This window comes from Carassius carassius, chromosome 48 (assembly GCF_963082965.1).
Source record: "Carassius carassius chromosome 48, fCarCar2.1, whole genome shotgun sequence".
NCBI lineage: Eukaryota > Metazoa > Chordata > Actinopteri > Cypriniformes > Cyprinidae > Carassius > Carassius carassius.
This window is the reverse complement of record NC_081802.1, coordinates 1,086,069-1,104,042: the sequence shown is the minus strand read 5'-3', so window position 1 is coordinate 1,104,042 and position 17,974 is coordinate 1,086,069. Positions and strand designations below refer to the sequence as shown.

Below are 17,974 nucleotides of genomic sequence, written 5' to 3'. Positions count from 1 at the left end.
AACACTTATTATAGGTGTACTGCAGTGATTCAGGACAAGCCAAAAACACTGGGAAATTGATTCATGTTACAGGCTTTTCGCTTATTATAGTAATTCTGTACATTTTGAACATAAAAAAGTTAAGGAATGTTTTTCCATCAAATGTATTGTATGTATTAAATGTATTCTTAGTTGAATAAAAATATTTGGACTTTATATTTATAAATTACCTCAAGTTAGGATCAGGTAGCAATATTTTTAAAATACACTAAAATAATTTTGTAATTCATAATTATCAATTCTATTATTTTTTTGCCTGTACTCTTATTTTGCTGTAAATGTATAAAGCTAATTGCTTTGTCAGACTGGGGATATTTTACTCCACCTGTGAGGCAAAATGCCCCCAGGTACAGATTCAATTTTTGTACAAAAAAAAAAAAATAGAATAAAATGAAAATAATGATGTCTTTGTCACTAAAACTATGATAACTATTCTGTACTCATTTAATTTAGTTTCACAGAAAAAAAATGACACCGTCCTTAAGGCCATTTTACCATACCCTACACAATTTCAAATTAATTCACTCAAATAAAAATAAAATATATTCTTCAATTGGGTTGGTAAATGAGAGGCAGAATTTGTTTCTTAGTTTGTTTTAAAAAACAAAAAACAAAAACATTTGATGATTTATTGGTATTTAAAGTTTATTTCAACTGTTGTAAAGTAGAGGGACCCCACAAACCAGCACAAATGAAGAATGACCCGCATGTTCTCAGCCTCTGCAGGCGGGGCACAGAAGAGGGGCTATTGTTTTTCAGCATTTTTCTTTGGACTTTGATGTCAAAGCACTGGTGTTGAAATGGCCTCAGGTTCAGGTAAGAATCAACTTATAAAGCAACGTTTCCTCAATGATTTATGAAGAATTTTTGAAGAAACATTAGACAATATAAGGCAATGGTTTACCTGAACCATTTTTTCACTTCGCTTTTATATTTATGTTTAAAAGTGCCATTTAACACCAGAAATAAACGGACATAAAAAGCTAAATATTTATACATAGATGTGAAATTGCGTTGAGGAATTATGTCGTGTAAATGGCTTTTTATTTCACTTGCAAAAAAAAAAAAATGCTGACTAAACTAAACTGTATTTTGTCGAGTTCAGGAATCAGCAACGTTTTCCAAAAGGGCGTAATCTAGACCAGTTTTACTGTAGGCTAGTTTTACGTTTTTAAAATCGTTTTTGTTTTAATATAATTTTCAGGGTTGCTTTATATTTCCGTTTCATTTTCACTAGTTGTTTTATATTCAGTTTTTATCCTGTAAACAACTTTCTTTTTAGTTTTTCAATATTTCAGTTTCGGTTTCAATTTTGCAACGGCATCACTGCTCCATGTCCCTCTCGGTTAAAACAGAATGGGATCGACAGGAGAGTGCATGTGATGGATGGTAGTGATATTAATATGTGTACATTATTCTTCTAGTACATTATCTTGATATTACTGGCATTTAGATCCGTGCAATCGGTCTTAATGCAAATAGCAAGGCTACTGTCTGCCATTAATTTCTGACAAAGAAAACCACTCACTTATATAATCTCTATGATAAAAAAAAGAATTGTATATATATACATTGAATAATGAAAATGCGTTTGTTTCTACTTAAAATATAATTTAATTTTAATTTAATTTAATTTTCTACTTAATGTATTCATTAACAGTTAAAGAAGAAACTGCATCTTTCGTATTTCATTTCTGGTTTAAAATATGAAAATTGAATGGACCGAACTGGAATGCATAATTTCAAGTTTCAATCTCAATTTACTCATAGAAAGAAATATATTTTTCACACTCACACACACACACACACACACACACACACACACACACACACACACGTTTCATATATAAATATTCTTCAGCCTCTGCAGGCGGGGCACAGATGAGGGTCTCTCATCTTTGAATGTTTTTCTTTCGATTTTGATTTCAAGGCGTATAGATGTTGAAATGGCGTCAGATTCAGGTAAGAATCAAGTTAGATACAAAAATATGCAGCAACGTTTCCTCAATGATTTATGAAGTATTTATGAAACACTACAGTAGTCAATGGGTTACTTCGTTTATTAAATTATTTTGTTCACTGCGACTTTACATTTATGTTTAAAGTGACATTGAATATCAGGAAGAAACTAACTGCAAAGGTCTTTTAGTTGTTGGTGACCATGTGCAAATGGCTTCTTTTTTCAATATGAGCAAAAATGCTGCCTAAACCAAGCTAGGCTACAACGTTAATAAATTATACTGAAAACGTTCTTGTATTTTTTTGAAAGAGTCGACAGTTATCGTATTTCATTCTTTTTATTTTTGATTTTGATTTCAAGGCGTTGGTGTTTAAACGGCATCAAGATAAGGAATCAGATATACGTATAAGCAGCAACGTTTCCTTAATGATTTATGGAGTATTTATAAAGTATTATCCAACATAGGCAATGTTCTACGTTTAGTAGATGTTTCTACTTTTACTTTTAAAACGTTTAGTTTATTAAATTATATTTCGCACTACTCTCTAGGAGAAAGAAGCTAATAACCTGCAAAAGGCTACATCTCACATACATTTTTATAGATATAAAATGTTATTATAGTTTTTCGCTTTCACCGAGTGGAAAAAAAGGTTCGCAGTGCACACTTTTTCCGTGCACGTTATCAGAGCAGAGCTCTCACTCTGCAGGCGGATGCGGTTTGTGTTGGTGCAGATGCAGCACTGAAGCGACTGTTTCCGCACCGAATCTATTTTTGCTGTGCTGCACAAGCTGACAGCGCACTGTTCGGGGTAAAAAAAGAGAAAGAACATGGATTGACAGGCAAATGTATTAATAACACCATAAATGCATTTTTAAGTCGATATTTAATGCGATTCTCAGTCTTTTTGGCTAGGAAAAGTGCACTTTAAGCTGAAGGCAACATAACAGATGACACTCCTGTAGGTATAAAAGCAAAATTCTTTATGCCCCTCAGGAATGCTTGTAACAAAGTCTTAAATGCTAAAGAAAATGTTCGATGGTTGACTGTTCCTGTCAGTGGTTTTAATTTAAAATGTTTGTGATAGCCTACTACCTTTTAACACGTTTTTTAAAGTTGGCAAGAATATTAGACTTTTCCGGATCAATAAACGAGCAAAAAATAAAATAAAAATAATTAATAATAATTGTAATACTACTACTACTACTACTACTAATAATAAACTTTTTACTACACAATCTTTTATTTTGTATTGATGTAGAAAACGAACTACAAGCGAGTTTCCTCAAAACAAGCTTTCCTGGGTTGAGTTTCCCAAAAGCTTTGTAAGCCTAAGAAGTTCGTAAAACGATCATACAACTGATCTTAAAGGGTTAGTTCAACCAATAATCAAAATTATGTCATTAATAACTTACCCTCATGTTGTTCCAAACCCGTAAGGATAATGGATCCGCAATCGGATAATGACTAAAAGTTGACAAAAATGCAATGACTTTTAAAAATAGACTAAAACTATGAAAGACTCAAATGTAGGGGTGTAACGATTCACTCGCTTTCTCGATGCGTCGATTACAAACCCTGACGATATGCATTGATCTTGAAATATGATTTTTGAATCGTGAATCGCCGATCTTGGACAGTAATCGATTTAAAATTCTAAGAATCGAATTAATTGTAATTTTTATAGCGATTCAATGCTTTCAAAATATATACACATTAAATTACTACACGCATGAATTAATGGAGACATTGAACAGTGTTCGTGAATCGTGCCTCTAATCTGTCCTTCACGCGCTCCACTGTTTACCGCCCGAGACTGTCACAGGATTGCGCTCGCGCTCCGTTCGTCTCTGACGCAGCTGATGACATGTGATCTCTCCTCAGGACTCGTGGCTAGAAATAATACAGTGAAGTAGCTTTACTTTTCTGTAGTTTGTCAATGGCTCTCTGCATACCGATGGCGTTAACTTACAGTAGCAGTCGAAAGCTGCGCATGGACGGAGCAGAAATGTTAGTGTCTAAATCATACGCACAGTTCCATTGAATGATACATGTGTTTGTTTCTGATGAACTGACTGTATGAAGGAAAATGTTAAAATAACCACAGGAATAACAACAACACTGAAATAAGAGAGCAAGGTTTATCTGATAATCAGATGCAAGAAAGTAGCGTTTTTTGTTTTAGCAAACAGACATCAGGCGCGTTTTCTCTCAGAATCATCATTCGCTGATGGAGAGGAAAAGTTTAATAGCTTTTATAGCATTTTATTTTGTGAAAATAAGATTACGTTTTTTACACTGAAAGAGAAGTGATCTCTCTCATAAGCCCCTTTCACACTGCACGTTGGACCCGGAAAATTGCCGGAACATTGCCAGGTCACCTTCTGTGTGAACACAAACACGTCCCAGGATTGATTCTGGGATTGATGCCGGGTCGGGGATCGTTTGTCAGCTTCAGTGAAAGTTAATGTGCCTAGCGTTTTCGACTCGTACATTACACATCATGCCCTGATGTCACGTGTCTTTACAGGACCTTTACGGATTGTGTGTGAACACACGCACATATTCTCACTGGCAGTGTGAAAGTGCCAAATCTAGCATCCCGGGAACAATTGCCGGGACACATTAGCCGTGTATTTTCTGGAATCACAATGTGAAAGGGGCTATAGACATGTCAGGCTTTATCTGCAGCTAAACTGAATAAAAGCAGAATGAACTGATGAAACATAAAAAAACACAATAAATAAATACAATTTATGAATGATGCAGTGCTAATTGACATATCATTATTACAGAAACTATAAAGTATATTTTCTACCCTATATTTTAAATAATTGCTAATTAAATGTAGTAGGCTATATAAAACAATCATAAAATTACCATTAGGAAAAAATTATCGATTACAAATAATTGATTGTCCAGCAGTGTATTTGATTTCCTAAAGCAAATTAAAACTAATAAAAACGAAAAGAATTCTTACAAAAATAAAACGATAATAATAATTATGATAATACATAGGCTATATACATAAAATGATTGTTTTTGACAGTTCTGTCACTACTAAAATGAAGGCTACACCCCTGGTGTGACAAAATGTAAGCTTATACATAATACTCTTAAAGCTCTTTTTGCAGTTTTTTACAGACGCTAGGACACATTTCTCAATACTTAGGTCAGTTTTGCAAAACTCTTCACACAGTTCTCCTAACCAACTTTCAGCTTGGCAAAGCAGTTCATTTCACATTCAGAATGCACTACAACTACCAAAACACTTTATTCAGGTCTCAAATCAACTCATTCTTCCAGAACACTAGCAAAGGTTGACAGCCGACAGACACAGTTTGTCATCCACAAAACAATGACCTAAAAAACACTAACAGCATGTAGCATTATACAATGATTTCTTGTGTAAAACAAGGACACATCTCTGTTTATAATTCACTGCAATATATGTTACTGGAATGAATCAGACATGATGCAGGATTCATCAATATTTTATGTTGTGTATTTATTTTAATTTTTTTGCACTAAGTAATTCCAAAATAGAAGAATTTGTATCCACACCATCCACTGATACAGATACAATAGTAATGCTAATCTACTGTCCAATTGTTATTATAGCATTTACAGTTTTTCTCGATTGTTAAGACACATTTCTTGAAAACTGCTCTTCTTTTCTCTAAACTGTGAACACGAAACCCAATTTTCAAGCTACATTCACAAAACCTCAGACTCTTCTTGTAAACCCAAACTTTCACCTCAAAACAGTTCAATCTGTGCTCAAAACTGAACTATGTTGTCAAATCGTGCCCCGAGTCAATCAAAATGAAAGACACTACTGAACAGTCACTAAACACTACGTAGAAAAATAGAAAACACAATGCTCAGGACATGAAGCTGGAGAAATGAATGTTTATTGTTCACTGTAGGCTAAACGCATGTTGCAAAACAAAAAAACCTGTGCATTTAGCACTTGTACAAAAAGACAAAACAGAAATCTTATGCGTTTGCCACTTGTGTACAGTAACCCCATGTAAAAATAAAGTACAAAAATATACAAACAAGTGCATTACTCAGCCACAGCATCATGTCTCCTTACTGGGTCAGGCCACAGCACTTCATCCACATCACAGGCCACATTTTGTCTGGCCAGGCAACGGGGGAAAAAACCCCTGGCAAAGGGTACTCTGTATAGCTGTTTCATGCGCAGTCTGCTGCGATTGAGGACACGATCAACAGCAGAGAGGCTGACACTGTTGATACCCTCAAAATTTACATGGTGCTCAATGATCTTCTGCTGAATTTCACTCAGTTTAATGGCATTGTTCTCACGGACCATATCAACAATTAGGGTCTCTTGGTGTGGGGAGAACACACCTGTCCTCTCACCCCCATGTGACAGTCTTTCAATTCTACAAAAAGAGAACATGGAGTTACAAAAAATGTACATGGAATACTAGGCCTACAAACAGTTAGACCAACCCTCCATTACAATATTACAGTATATTGGTACAGTGATGTACTGAAACATATTTACTTACAGTATACTGTGGTACAATATATAGTACGTCATACAGTAATTGCTGTCAACATTTACATACTGTTCTATAATGTCAAAAAAAAGGTAATTACCTGTTCTCTAAATCTTCGGATTATGGTGAACACCGTGAATCTACTGATGTTTGGTTGTGCCCTTTGTCCAGCCTCCCATATGCTCATACCATGGACAAGAACATGGTCAATCACAGTAGCTCTGAATTCATCAGATATCACTGTTCTTTGTCTTCGCTGACCACCTCGACCTCCTCTCACACGAACTCTTCCTCTCAGATTTCTATCCATTGTAGAGCCTCACAAACCAGTGCTCTCTGAACTGGTTCACTGTATATGTTCCCTCACATCATTAGCCACAAGTGTGATCAATTTTGAGTTGTTGTGTTCAAATGGTGACATCTGTGCTTTATTTGTGTTTGACTTTTGTCACCTGTGTTCACCATTATACAGCACGGGTGCATCACAATGAAAATGTGTTGGCAAGTTGTGTCTAAACAGGTGAAAAGTGCTTATGGTTTTGAACATAAGTTTAATAGTTTTGAAAACAGTATGTAAGCATGTGCAAATTTGCCTGTACGTACAATGTGTTTTGGCAGTTGTTGTGTCTGAGTGAGAAAAGAATTCATGAAATTTGAGAGATGTAGTCATTGAATGCATCTTGTGCCAAAGCAATGATAATTGATCCTCAGTTTAGCTCACAAAGACTTCTGTTGTGCTCACTGTGTGAAGAGTTTTGCAAAAGTGACCTAAGTGTTGAGAAATGTGTCCTAGCGCCTGTAAAAAAAACTGTGGTATGTTATGTGTAAACCAGGTTAAAGAGATGGGTCTTTAATCTAGATTTAAACTGTAAGAGTGTGTCTGGCTCCCGAACAATGTTAGTTAGGTTATTCCCAGAGCCGGACAGAAACAGAGTACATTTACTTAAGTACAATTTTGAGGGATCTGTACTTTACTCAAGTATAATTTTTGGGGAGTACTCATGACTTTTCTTAAGTACATTTGAAAGGCAAATATTGTACTCTTTACTTCACTACATTTCCATCCATAACCGTAAGTACCCGTTACTTATTCGGCCCCGTCCACACGGAGATGGAGCTTACTCCAATCCGATCTTTTTTTCTTCATCTCAAGAAATATCCGCGTCCACATAAAACCACAAAACGAAGTAGTATACATGCCAGATCAGCATGTGGCGCTGTAATTCTGCCACAGAGATACACTTAAATCGGAGAAGAAGACATGGACTATGCTCATAAACCTTGCGCGTGGTACACAAACGAACATGGAACAATACATTTATTAATCTGTGTTAATGTTAGTTAATAAAAAGACAATCATTCAGTGTTTTATTCATGTTTTTGTTGCTGTTAAGTGACGTAGTGGTGTCTGACTAGGGGCGAGACGTGGGCTGATGACGTAATTGTTTCAGAAAATATACGGATTCGCCGTCCAGATGAAAGCACAAAACGCAGGATCCGTGTGGACGAAACGACTATCTGATAAAACATTTGTGCGTATTCACAGAAACGTGTCTCTGTGTGTATGGAAAAAAAGGAAAACAGAAAAAATCTCAGAAACCCTCAATTTGTTGTTACCTTTTTAAACGTGATTGGATTGTGCAGGCGCCACTGATTGGGACAGCCTATGAGCAATCACCTTCAGCTTTCTGCCAAAGACTTCATGACAATACGTACACAGACACACACACACACACACACACACACACACACACACACACACACACACACACATGCCCACACTCACACACATACTCACACACACAGAGAGTTGTCACACATAGATTGTGTGTGTGAGAATGGTATTAATTCAGCTGAAAGTCAGGTTCAGAGGTGTGTCAGAACATTGCTATATTGCCTTTTTTGCAACTGTGTGTTTAACACAGTCAGGTTCAAATGTGGGTGCAAAAAATACATTAAAACTCTAACAGAGGTTTGTCAGAGCGTTGCCATTGTGCTATTGCACAAATGTTAAATAAAGAAACATTTTACTTTCAATTCCTTTTACATGCTCCAAGGTATTAACATTAACATTTTTCATAACTCTATGTAGGATGTTTCTGTACATAAATGTAATCACTGTGGCAGAAGTAATGCAATAATTAGAAAATGTACTCTTGTACTCTTGATACTCAAGTACTTTTAAAAACAAGTACTTCAGTACTTTTACTTAAGTACACAACTGACTGTAGTACTTTTACTTGTACTTGAGTACAATTTAGCAAGGGGTATCTGTACTTTTACTCAAGTAATGAAACTGTGTACTCTGTCCGCCTCTGGTTATTCCAGAGTTTAGGCGCCAAATAGGAAAAGGATCTGCCGCCCGCAGTTGATTTTGATATTCTAGGTATTATCAAATTGCCTGAGTTTTGAGAACGTAGCAGACGTAGAGGATTATAATGTAACAAGAGCTCATTCAAATACTGAGGTGCTAAACCATTCAGGGCTTTATAAGTAATAAGCAATATTTTAAAATCTATACGATGTTTGATAGGGAGCCAGTGCAGTGTTGACAGGACCGGGCTAATATGGTCATACTTCCTGGTTCTAGTAAGAACTGCATTTTGGACTAGCTTTAGTTTGTTTACTAAGCGTGCAGAACAACCACCCAATAAAGCATTACAATAATCTAACCTTGAGGTCATAAATGCATGGATTAACATTTCTGCATTTGACATTGAGGGCATAGGCCATAATTTAGATATATTTTTGAGATGGAAAAATGCAGTTTTACAAATGCTAGAAACGTGGCTTTCTAAGGAAAGATTGCGATCAAATAGCACACCTAGGTTCCTAACTGATGACGAAGAATTGACAGAGCAACCATCAAGTCTTAGACAGTGTTCTAGGTTATTACATGCAGTTTTTAGGTCCTATAGTTAACACCTCTGTTTTTCAGAATTTAGCAGTAAGAAATTACTCGTCATCCAGTTTTTTATATCGACTTTGCATTCTGTTAGTTTTTCAAATTGGTGTGTTTCACCGGGCCGTGAAGAAATATAGAGCTGAGTATCATCAGCATAACAGTGAAAGCTAACACCATGTTTCCTGATGATATCTCCCAAGGGTAACATATAAAGCGTGAAGAGTACACTGACTGAACTGCTGTGAAAAGAGAACTGAAGATGAACACCGAGCCGAGCCAGATAACGAACGAACGATTGACTCGATCATTCTCGAGTCAAGATCCGGTTGCATCGGTTGTCAGATCACCAGTAGTGATGGGAAGTTCAGTTCTTTTCCGCAAATTGGTTCTTTCGGACAGTTCGATTCAATAAACCAGTTGAAGATGTAAGATTAATAAGGGAATTAAGATCAATATAACCCAAAGGGGTTCGAATTACAGTGAATAAGAACCAAATTAGTATGCAAATTATTCAGAATTAATATTTAACACTTTATCAACTATTCGTCCACCGATAAATTGAGATTAGGGTATTTTATCAATTCTGGAGAAATTATTATCCCATGGCCTATGGTAATAATATCATAAAATTATGATAACTGATTATGAGCAAGGTAACAGAATCTACAGTCTAAGGCAGTAACTTTTAAGCACACAGCACAAGACACTGGTATGTAAAATCAACCAAGGCTTTATTGAACTACTCTAATACACACAAACTAAACTAACAAAGACACACAATGGAGTGAATGGAGTCCCAAGTGTCTAGTGCAGGGGTGTCAAACTCATTTAAGGTTGAGGGCCGGATCGGAGAAAATGTCCCCTTGTGCGGGCCGACCTCCGTTTATCTTCTGAACACAGTTTAAGATATTTTAGATTTAGTCCGAGAGCTCTCAGTCCCTCCATTGAAGCTGTGTGTACGGTCTACTGTCCATGTCCAAAAAGGTAAGAAAAACATCATCAAAGTAGTCCATGTGACATCAGAGGGTCAGTTAGAATATTTTGAAGCATCGAAAATACATTTTGGTCCAAAAATAACAAAAACTACGACTTTATTCAGCATTGTCTTCTCTTCCGTGTCTGTTGTGAGTGAGTTCAAAAAAAAGCAATTTCTGATATCCTGTTCGCGAACTAATAATTCGATGTAACCGGATCTTTTTGAACCAGTTCACCAAATCTAATGGAATCGTTTTAAACGGTTCGTGTCTCCAATACACATTAATCCACAAATGACTTAAGCTGTTAACTTGTTTAATGTGGCTGACACTCCCTCTGAGTTCAAACTAACCAATATCCCGGAGTAATTCATTTACTCAAACAGTACACTGACTGAACTGCTGTGAAGAGAGAACTGAAGATGAACAATGAGCCGAGCCAGAAAACAAACAAAAGACTGACTCGTTCTCAAGGACTGGATGTTGTTCGAAGCAAATAGAGTCTGTTTCTGTCTGTCAGGTTGGATCTCATTTCCAAGTGGAAGTCGATATCTTGCAGGTAGGCCTGGACATCTTGACTTCCTGTCACATTTGGGGTGTGACAGGGGCAGGGGTGAGACCAGAGGACACCTTGTCCTGGTTGGCTCAGGGTGCAGCTCATAAGCATGCTTTAGTCCCTCTCTGATTGAGTCGGATTCTACTTTTACATATTCAAGCTGTTGAGTCAAGCCGCTGATCTGATTTCGTGACCTTTCAAGATGGTTTTCAAGGGCCTTTATTCGGCTGTTCTTGTCTCTGAAGTCAGCCTTGGCTTTTTCCAGTGGCTGCTCTGCATACTGTAACTTGTTGGCCAGATCATCTTGGGCAGCCTTAGCTTGTTCTAATTCTCGGCTGGTGGTTGTAAATGTTTCTTGAAGCCTTTTGATTTCTTCTTTGGCGCCTGGCTCCACCTCATCGGACCCTTCCTGTTGGTCCCGTGCTTGGGCACGAGGCTGCATGTCACAACACTTAACCAGTTCTCTAAGTCTTCCCAGTAGGTGATGGGATTATCAGTGCGAGACATGTTGGCACACGGTAGGGAAACCTGGAAAAGAGAATGGCACAGATCTGTGAAAGTGTGTGTGAGCTAAGTATGTGATGGGTAGTTAAGTGTGGTTTGCTGGAACTGTTGGACTCCGTTGACGTGTACTGCTCGTAGTCTCTGTGGGAGAAAATAGTGCATACAACTTGGAGGATACAGCTAAGAAGAGGGAGAGTGAGCAAAGACCAGACAAAGCAAGGTCATACTCAAAGATAGCAGATAGCAATCAGAGCTGTGAAACAAATAACTACAAATAAAATAATAGTAATATTCTAAAGGAAGGGAAGAATTTTTTTGTAAATAATTAAATAGAGATATTTCAATGAAGATCAAATTGAAAGGTACCTGGAATCTCTTAATTCCGTGTATTATTGTTGTTATAACTTCCTCCTGGTAGAAAGAAAGTGTTAATGACAATAATCGTGCTCCTTATAGGATCGAAACCATACACCTGTTACGTGCTCTCTTTTTTTCAGAATGAGTTAAGTGAGCAGTAGTAGTTTATTGTTCCTCCTATCAATTTTATTGGCTTAGACCGTATAGGATGCCAAAATCTGAGCGGTTAGCATGCAGTGCAAGGAGGGTGAATTCACACAACTGTTGAAAACTTCAGAATGTTCGAGAACAGTTTCTTTTGAAGACTTCCTGTAATTACTGATTGATTCTCACAGGTTCAGTTCCATAAATATGATGGGGAGAAGAGCAGAGAAGACAAGGAAGGAGTTAAATGCAAGTGAGGGAAGGGACACTGACTCAATTAGCATGTGGATCTAGTTGACCAATAGTTATGCTAGGGTTATATGCTAATCCACTAAGCCTTGCTGCGATTAAAGGCTGCTTTTATTTGGTCCACACAAAGGGAGTTGTTTCCAACTTAATCATTAAACTCGCAGAGTGTTTTATCTATACATTTATGTCAATAAATATATACATACATTACTGCTCCCACTGAAGATAGGAGAAGGGAAAATGGAGTGTAAGGGAAAAAAATACTGGCAATAGGAGATTTTGAAAACAAAATTATTTAAAAAAAAAAGAAAAGAAAAGAATAATAAAATGTAAAATTAAAAGTAAATAAACAATATTTTAATTATTGTCGTCTCTTTATTTAAAACAAATGAATGATGAAGTTCCTTGTTATTAATTTAAAAGAAATGAGACTGACAGTGTAATCCAAGCATAAATAGTAATTAACATGCAACGGAACTGCCCATGACGGTATAGAATGAGAGAGAAAACAAATGAAAATGGGAAATAAACCATAAAACAGAGTAAATAAATAAAGTAAAATAAAGGAATAAAAATAAATTAGAAAAATAAAATAATACAAAAGTGAAGAAAATTAGAATGTCTGATCTAATTGGTAACTGGTTTACTTAACTTTGAAGGTCAAGATTTCCTATTACACAATTGAAGAGCTATTGCCAATGTAATGCTTAGGGTATTGGTGATTACGATTAGATTTAGCTGTAGTTAATTGTAGATTCGTCACAAATTAAATACTTCTGAGTCAATATTCCTTTAATGGGGAGAGGGAGGTGAAAAAGAATAAAACATAAGATGGGAATGTTCACAGATTGTTAGAGTGGAGATGAGAAAAGGTTAAATAATTTCAACACTGCTACAAAACACACTGCATCCAGCTTCAGCGAGCCACAACAATGCTTGCGCTAACCTACGAGGCTAATGGCTTTAGCATAGACTTCCGTGAACACCTGAGTTGTTTACAACAGTGCGGGCATGCGCACTTGAGGGTCAACATGAAAATCTTTTCAGACTTCCGTGTCACTGCTGTTACTATGGTATGTCTGCGTGCAGACAAAGTTCGAAACATTACATGAAATGATGGCGCATTTCAGAATTACACAAGTAATGGGCGCTTATTCTTTACGATATAGTGCTCAATAAATCTCAGCTCTTTGTGAGTGGGGGAAAAATATGTTGCGCACTGCAGATGCACTACGGTTAAAAAAAGAATGTTATTGCGATATCGGCGGATCGGAATTCTTCGTGTCAGTTTCTGTGGACATGCATCACAGCATGCAGGATTTACTGCATCAATTTACTTGATCAAGATTAACTAAATACTCCCATTCAAATCAGACTCGGACACCTGTAGTGTTTCACGAGTAAAGTTACACATCAACAATAAACTACTTGTTTTCCTGTGTCTCTAATCTATCTTTCCGGACCAATAGATTAGATACAATCACAAATGACATGTTTTGTGCTTACAAATTCAGTTTAAACTGCCCGCATTCTCCACCATAAATGTAAGATTAATAAGGGAATTAACCCCTTTACTTGCAAGCATCGGGAATTAAGATCAATACAACTCAAAGACGATTGAATTACAGTGAATAAGAAACAAATTAGTATGCAAATTATTCAGAATTAATATTTAACACTTTATCAACTATTCGTCCACCGATAAATTGAGATTAGGGTATTTTATCAATTCTGGACAAAATATTATCCCGTGGCCTATGGTAATAATATCATAAAATTATGATAACTGATTATGAGCAAGGTAACAGAATCTACAGTCTAAGGCAGAAACTTTTAAGCACACAGCACAAGACACTGGTATGTAAAATCAACCAAGGTGTAGTGGCCATTTGTCAACGAAGTAACAAAAAAAAAAAACTCAAGTCAAAGTTCAAATCAAACAAAATCAAAAGGCCACTGATGCACCGTGGGTTTTGGTGTACGCGGGTGGGAAAAACATCAGGTCCAAACAAGTATTAAAATTCAACAAGACGTGGTTTATTTTTGACTGAAGTCGAGCAAACACAGAACAAAGCAAATTTCCTGTGCCTCTCCCGCTCCGGTAAAAAACCATATGCCTAACCTGGTGCATACTAGTCCCTGCCGTGCGCTTACCTAAATAACCCATAGTGCCCCCTAGCGTGCATGAAACAAACAAAACAAGTAATAAACTAACAAAACACTAACAGAAATTGAATCATAATTAAATCAAAAAATGAATAAATTTATAATGAAATCTAAACACAGCACTAAATAGCTCCAACACTCCAGCCCCTAATTGTGCATTAAATCCCAATTATGTCAATCTCCCAAAGGAGCTATTCACTCAACCCTAACCTACAACTGGATATAGCATATCATACATCAGCTTCGTTTTCCGGTCTTCCTTGTGGTGAACCTAAAACAAACCAAAGAAAGATAGAGACAAAAAAGGGAGAGAAAAAGCAAGAAAGAGAGAGAGTCCATGGAGTCACACCCCTGCTTCCAGCAGCAGGCAGAGCTTGGTCACTGGCCTCTCCAGAATGCTGGTTCTTGTCCGAAGGCGCACAGAACGCACTAGGCCCCTTGCATCTGCTCTCACGTCCAAAATTTTCCCCATCAGCCAAGATCCTCTTGGGGCAGTGGCATCTGCAATGAGGACGATGTCTCCAGGAGTGAGACTTCTCCTTGGTCTTATCCACTTTTGCCTCTCTTGCATCATTGGTAAGTATTCAGCAATCCATCTCTTCCAAAAAATTTCTGACATGTATTGTGCTTGCCTCCACCTCTTCCTGATGTACAGGTCACTGTGGTCAAATAATCCTGGTGGCATGACTGGCTTGCCTTTTAACGTCAGAATGTGACTAGGCGTGAGTGCCTCCAGGTCATCTGGGTCATCAGAGACCTTTGTAATTGGTCTGTCATTTAATATGGCCTCAGCCTCACAGAACACAGTATGGAGTGCTTCATCGTCCAGAACTTGTTGTTTGAGAACTGAAGTGAGAACACTCTTCACTGAACGAATCAAGCGCTCCCACACACCGCCATGATGGGAAGCTGCAGCTGTGTTGAAGTTCCACTTTATGCCATCCTCAACAAAAGCTCTCTGAATGCTTCCATGATTTAACCCAGCCAGACGTTCTTTCAACTACCTGTTGGCTCCGACAAAGTTTGTACCATTGTCAGACCTGATGGAGGAAACTGGGCCTCGTCTACAGATGAACCTCCGGACAGCATTTATACAGGAATCTGTATCCAGCGTATGTGCCACCTCCAAATGCACAGCACGGCTGGTGAAACATGTGAACAACACTCCATACCTTTTAAGAAGACTCCTGCCTCTTTTAACATCGATAGGCCCAAAATAGTCGACTCCTACGTCCGTAAAAGGGGCTCTATCAGGCAACATCCTTTCCTCAGGCAAGTCTGCCATCTTCTGTTCAAGAAGCTTTCCTCTATTGCGTCTGCAGACCACACATTCAGATATCACCTTCCTGGCAGCGGAATTTGCATTAATGATCCAATACCTCTGACGCAGCTTAGCCAGTATGTGATTTCTCCCTGCATGCCCCAGTTGATGATGAATATGGCGCAGAATCAGTATGGATACATGCAGATCTTTGGACAGAATGACAGGATGTTTGGATTCTGCTGGCATTGCTGCTCGACCCAGCCGACCACCTACTCTGAGGATTCCATCATCTATCACAGGATCTAGTCTGTACAGCGGACTCCCCTTGGAAACACTTTTGCCGCCACTCTTCAATAGTGCAATTTCAGCTTTAAACGTATGTTCTTGGACATACTGAATAATTGCATGTTCTGCTTTCACTAAATCTTCAGGAATCAGACTCTTTCCTTTGAGCATGGCTTTAAAGCTCTGAACTTTACTTTCCACTGCAGGTCCTTGAGTCTCCAGCTCGTCCTTGTTGAAGTCTGCAGAGGCACACAACTCCTTCCTCTTATGTCCCAATAACACAAGAGCTCTCTTAACCCTCAGCAACCAAGCAACAGACCTATTTAGTTTTTTCCAAGATGAAAAGTAACAAAGCAGGCGGTCTGTGGCACACTCAAAATCCACAACGACAGAGTTTGCTATCAAATCCCTTTTGACCTCTGGGTCATTTACAGGAATCGCATCGAGCTCAGCATCCAAATTAGGCCAAACCTCCTCTGGCTCAAAAAGAAACCCTGGACCATTTATCCATCTCCTGCCTTTCAGGAAAGTCTCTGCCCTCATTCCTCTTGAGGCATCATCTGCGGGATTCTCCTTTGATCCAACATATCTCCACTGATGAACACTTGCTGCATCTCTGATGAAGGAAACTCTGTTTGCGACAAAAGTGTGAAATCCCCTGGTTTCATTACAGATGTATTTAAGAACAGTTGCGCAGTCGGTCCAGAAAACTGACTTCTCCAGTTTCAGTTGCAACTCCTTTTGAAGCATTTTATCAACTCGGACTGCAAGAACCGCCGCTGTGAGTTCCAGTCGAGGAATCGTTGTCTGTTTTAGTGGAGCAACTCTGGCCTTTCCCAACAGAAATGCAACCTGAACTCTGTCATTCTTTTTCAGTCTCAAATATGACACTGTTCCATATCCGACTTGGCTGGCGTCAGAAAAGTGGTGAAGCTGTGCTGTGTCAGGGTCTTTAAAATCTCTGGATTTAATACAGCGATCCACATTGAACTCAGCCATCTTTTGGAGATCCTCCAACCATTCAAACTACCTTTTAGAGAGGGAATGAGGAATGGCTTCATCCCACCCCAAGCCTCTTCTACAAAGCTCCTGTAACAACAGTTTGGCTGGAATAGTAAATGGGGCTAAAAATCCTAAGGGGTCATAAAGCGAGCTGACCACCGACAAAATACCTCTTCTGGTCTGTGGCTGTTCCTGTAATGAGGTCCTAAACTTGAATTTGTCAGTTTCAATGCACCACTGTAGTCCCAATGCTCGCTCCATTGGAAGTTGGTCCGTGTCCAAATCCAGCTCCATCACTTCTTTTGCTCTACAGTCTTCAGCAATTGACAGCAACACTGTTCGGCTGTTGCTGATCCATTTGGAAAGATTAAATCCTCCTTTGTGACAAAGTGCAGTCAGATCCTTAACCAGTTGCACTGCTTCCTCCTCTGAGGCCACTGATTTCAAGCAGTCGTCAACATAAAAATTGCTTTTGACTGTATTTACCACTTCATGAGGGAAATGTTGGTCATTATCAACTGCAGTTCTCCTCAATGCATAATTTGCACAACTTGGTGAAGATACTGCTCCAAACAAATGTACTTTCATGCGATGTTCCTCTGGAGAATGTGAAGTATCTCCACCAGGCCACCAGAGAAAGCGGAGAAAGTTGATATGCTTTCCAGAAACATGAACTTGGTGATACATTGCTTGAATGTCGGCCATCACTGCAACAGGCTCTTGTCTGAATCGAACAAGGACCCCGATTAAAGAGTTTGTTAAATCAGGGCCCTGCAACAGCTGACAGTTCAGTGATGTCCCTCTGTATGCTGCTCCACAGTCAAAAACAACTCGCAGCTTGCCCCGTCTGGGATGATAAACCCCATGATGAGGAAGATACCAAACATTTCCATCACTCTGCTTTAGTTGATCAGAAGGCACAAGCTCAGCATATCCTTGCTTCACCATGTCATTTACAAATGTGATGTATTGTTCCTTGAACTAACCATTCTTGACAAACTTTCTTTTCAAGCTCTTGAGGCGCTGTTCTGCAACGCGA

At 38.2% G+C, this 17,974-nt stretch overlaps 1 protein-coding gene across 1 annotated transcript in view; it reads left to right on the top strand.

Moving 5' to 3' along the window:
- The first annotated feature begins 1,890 nt into the window (after nt 1–1,890).
- LOC132131923 (trichohyalin-like) overlaps nt 1,891–17,974 on the top strand; it is a 56,543-nt gene continuing 40,459 nt past the window's right edge. The window contains exon 1 of the mRNA XM_059544096.1: nt 1,891–2,001. Coding sequence (XP_059400079.1) covers nt 1,986–2,001 — 16 coding nt within the window. The 5' untranslated portion in view covers nt 1,891–1,985. The remainder of the gene's footprint in view (nt 2,002–17,974) is intronic.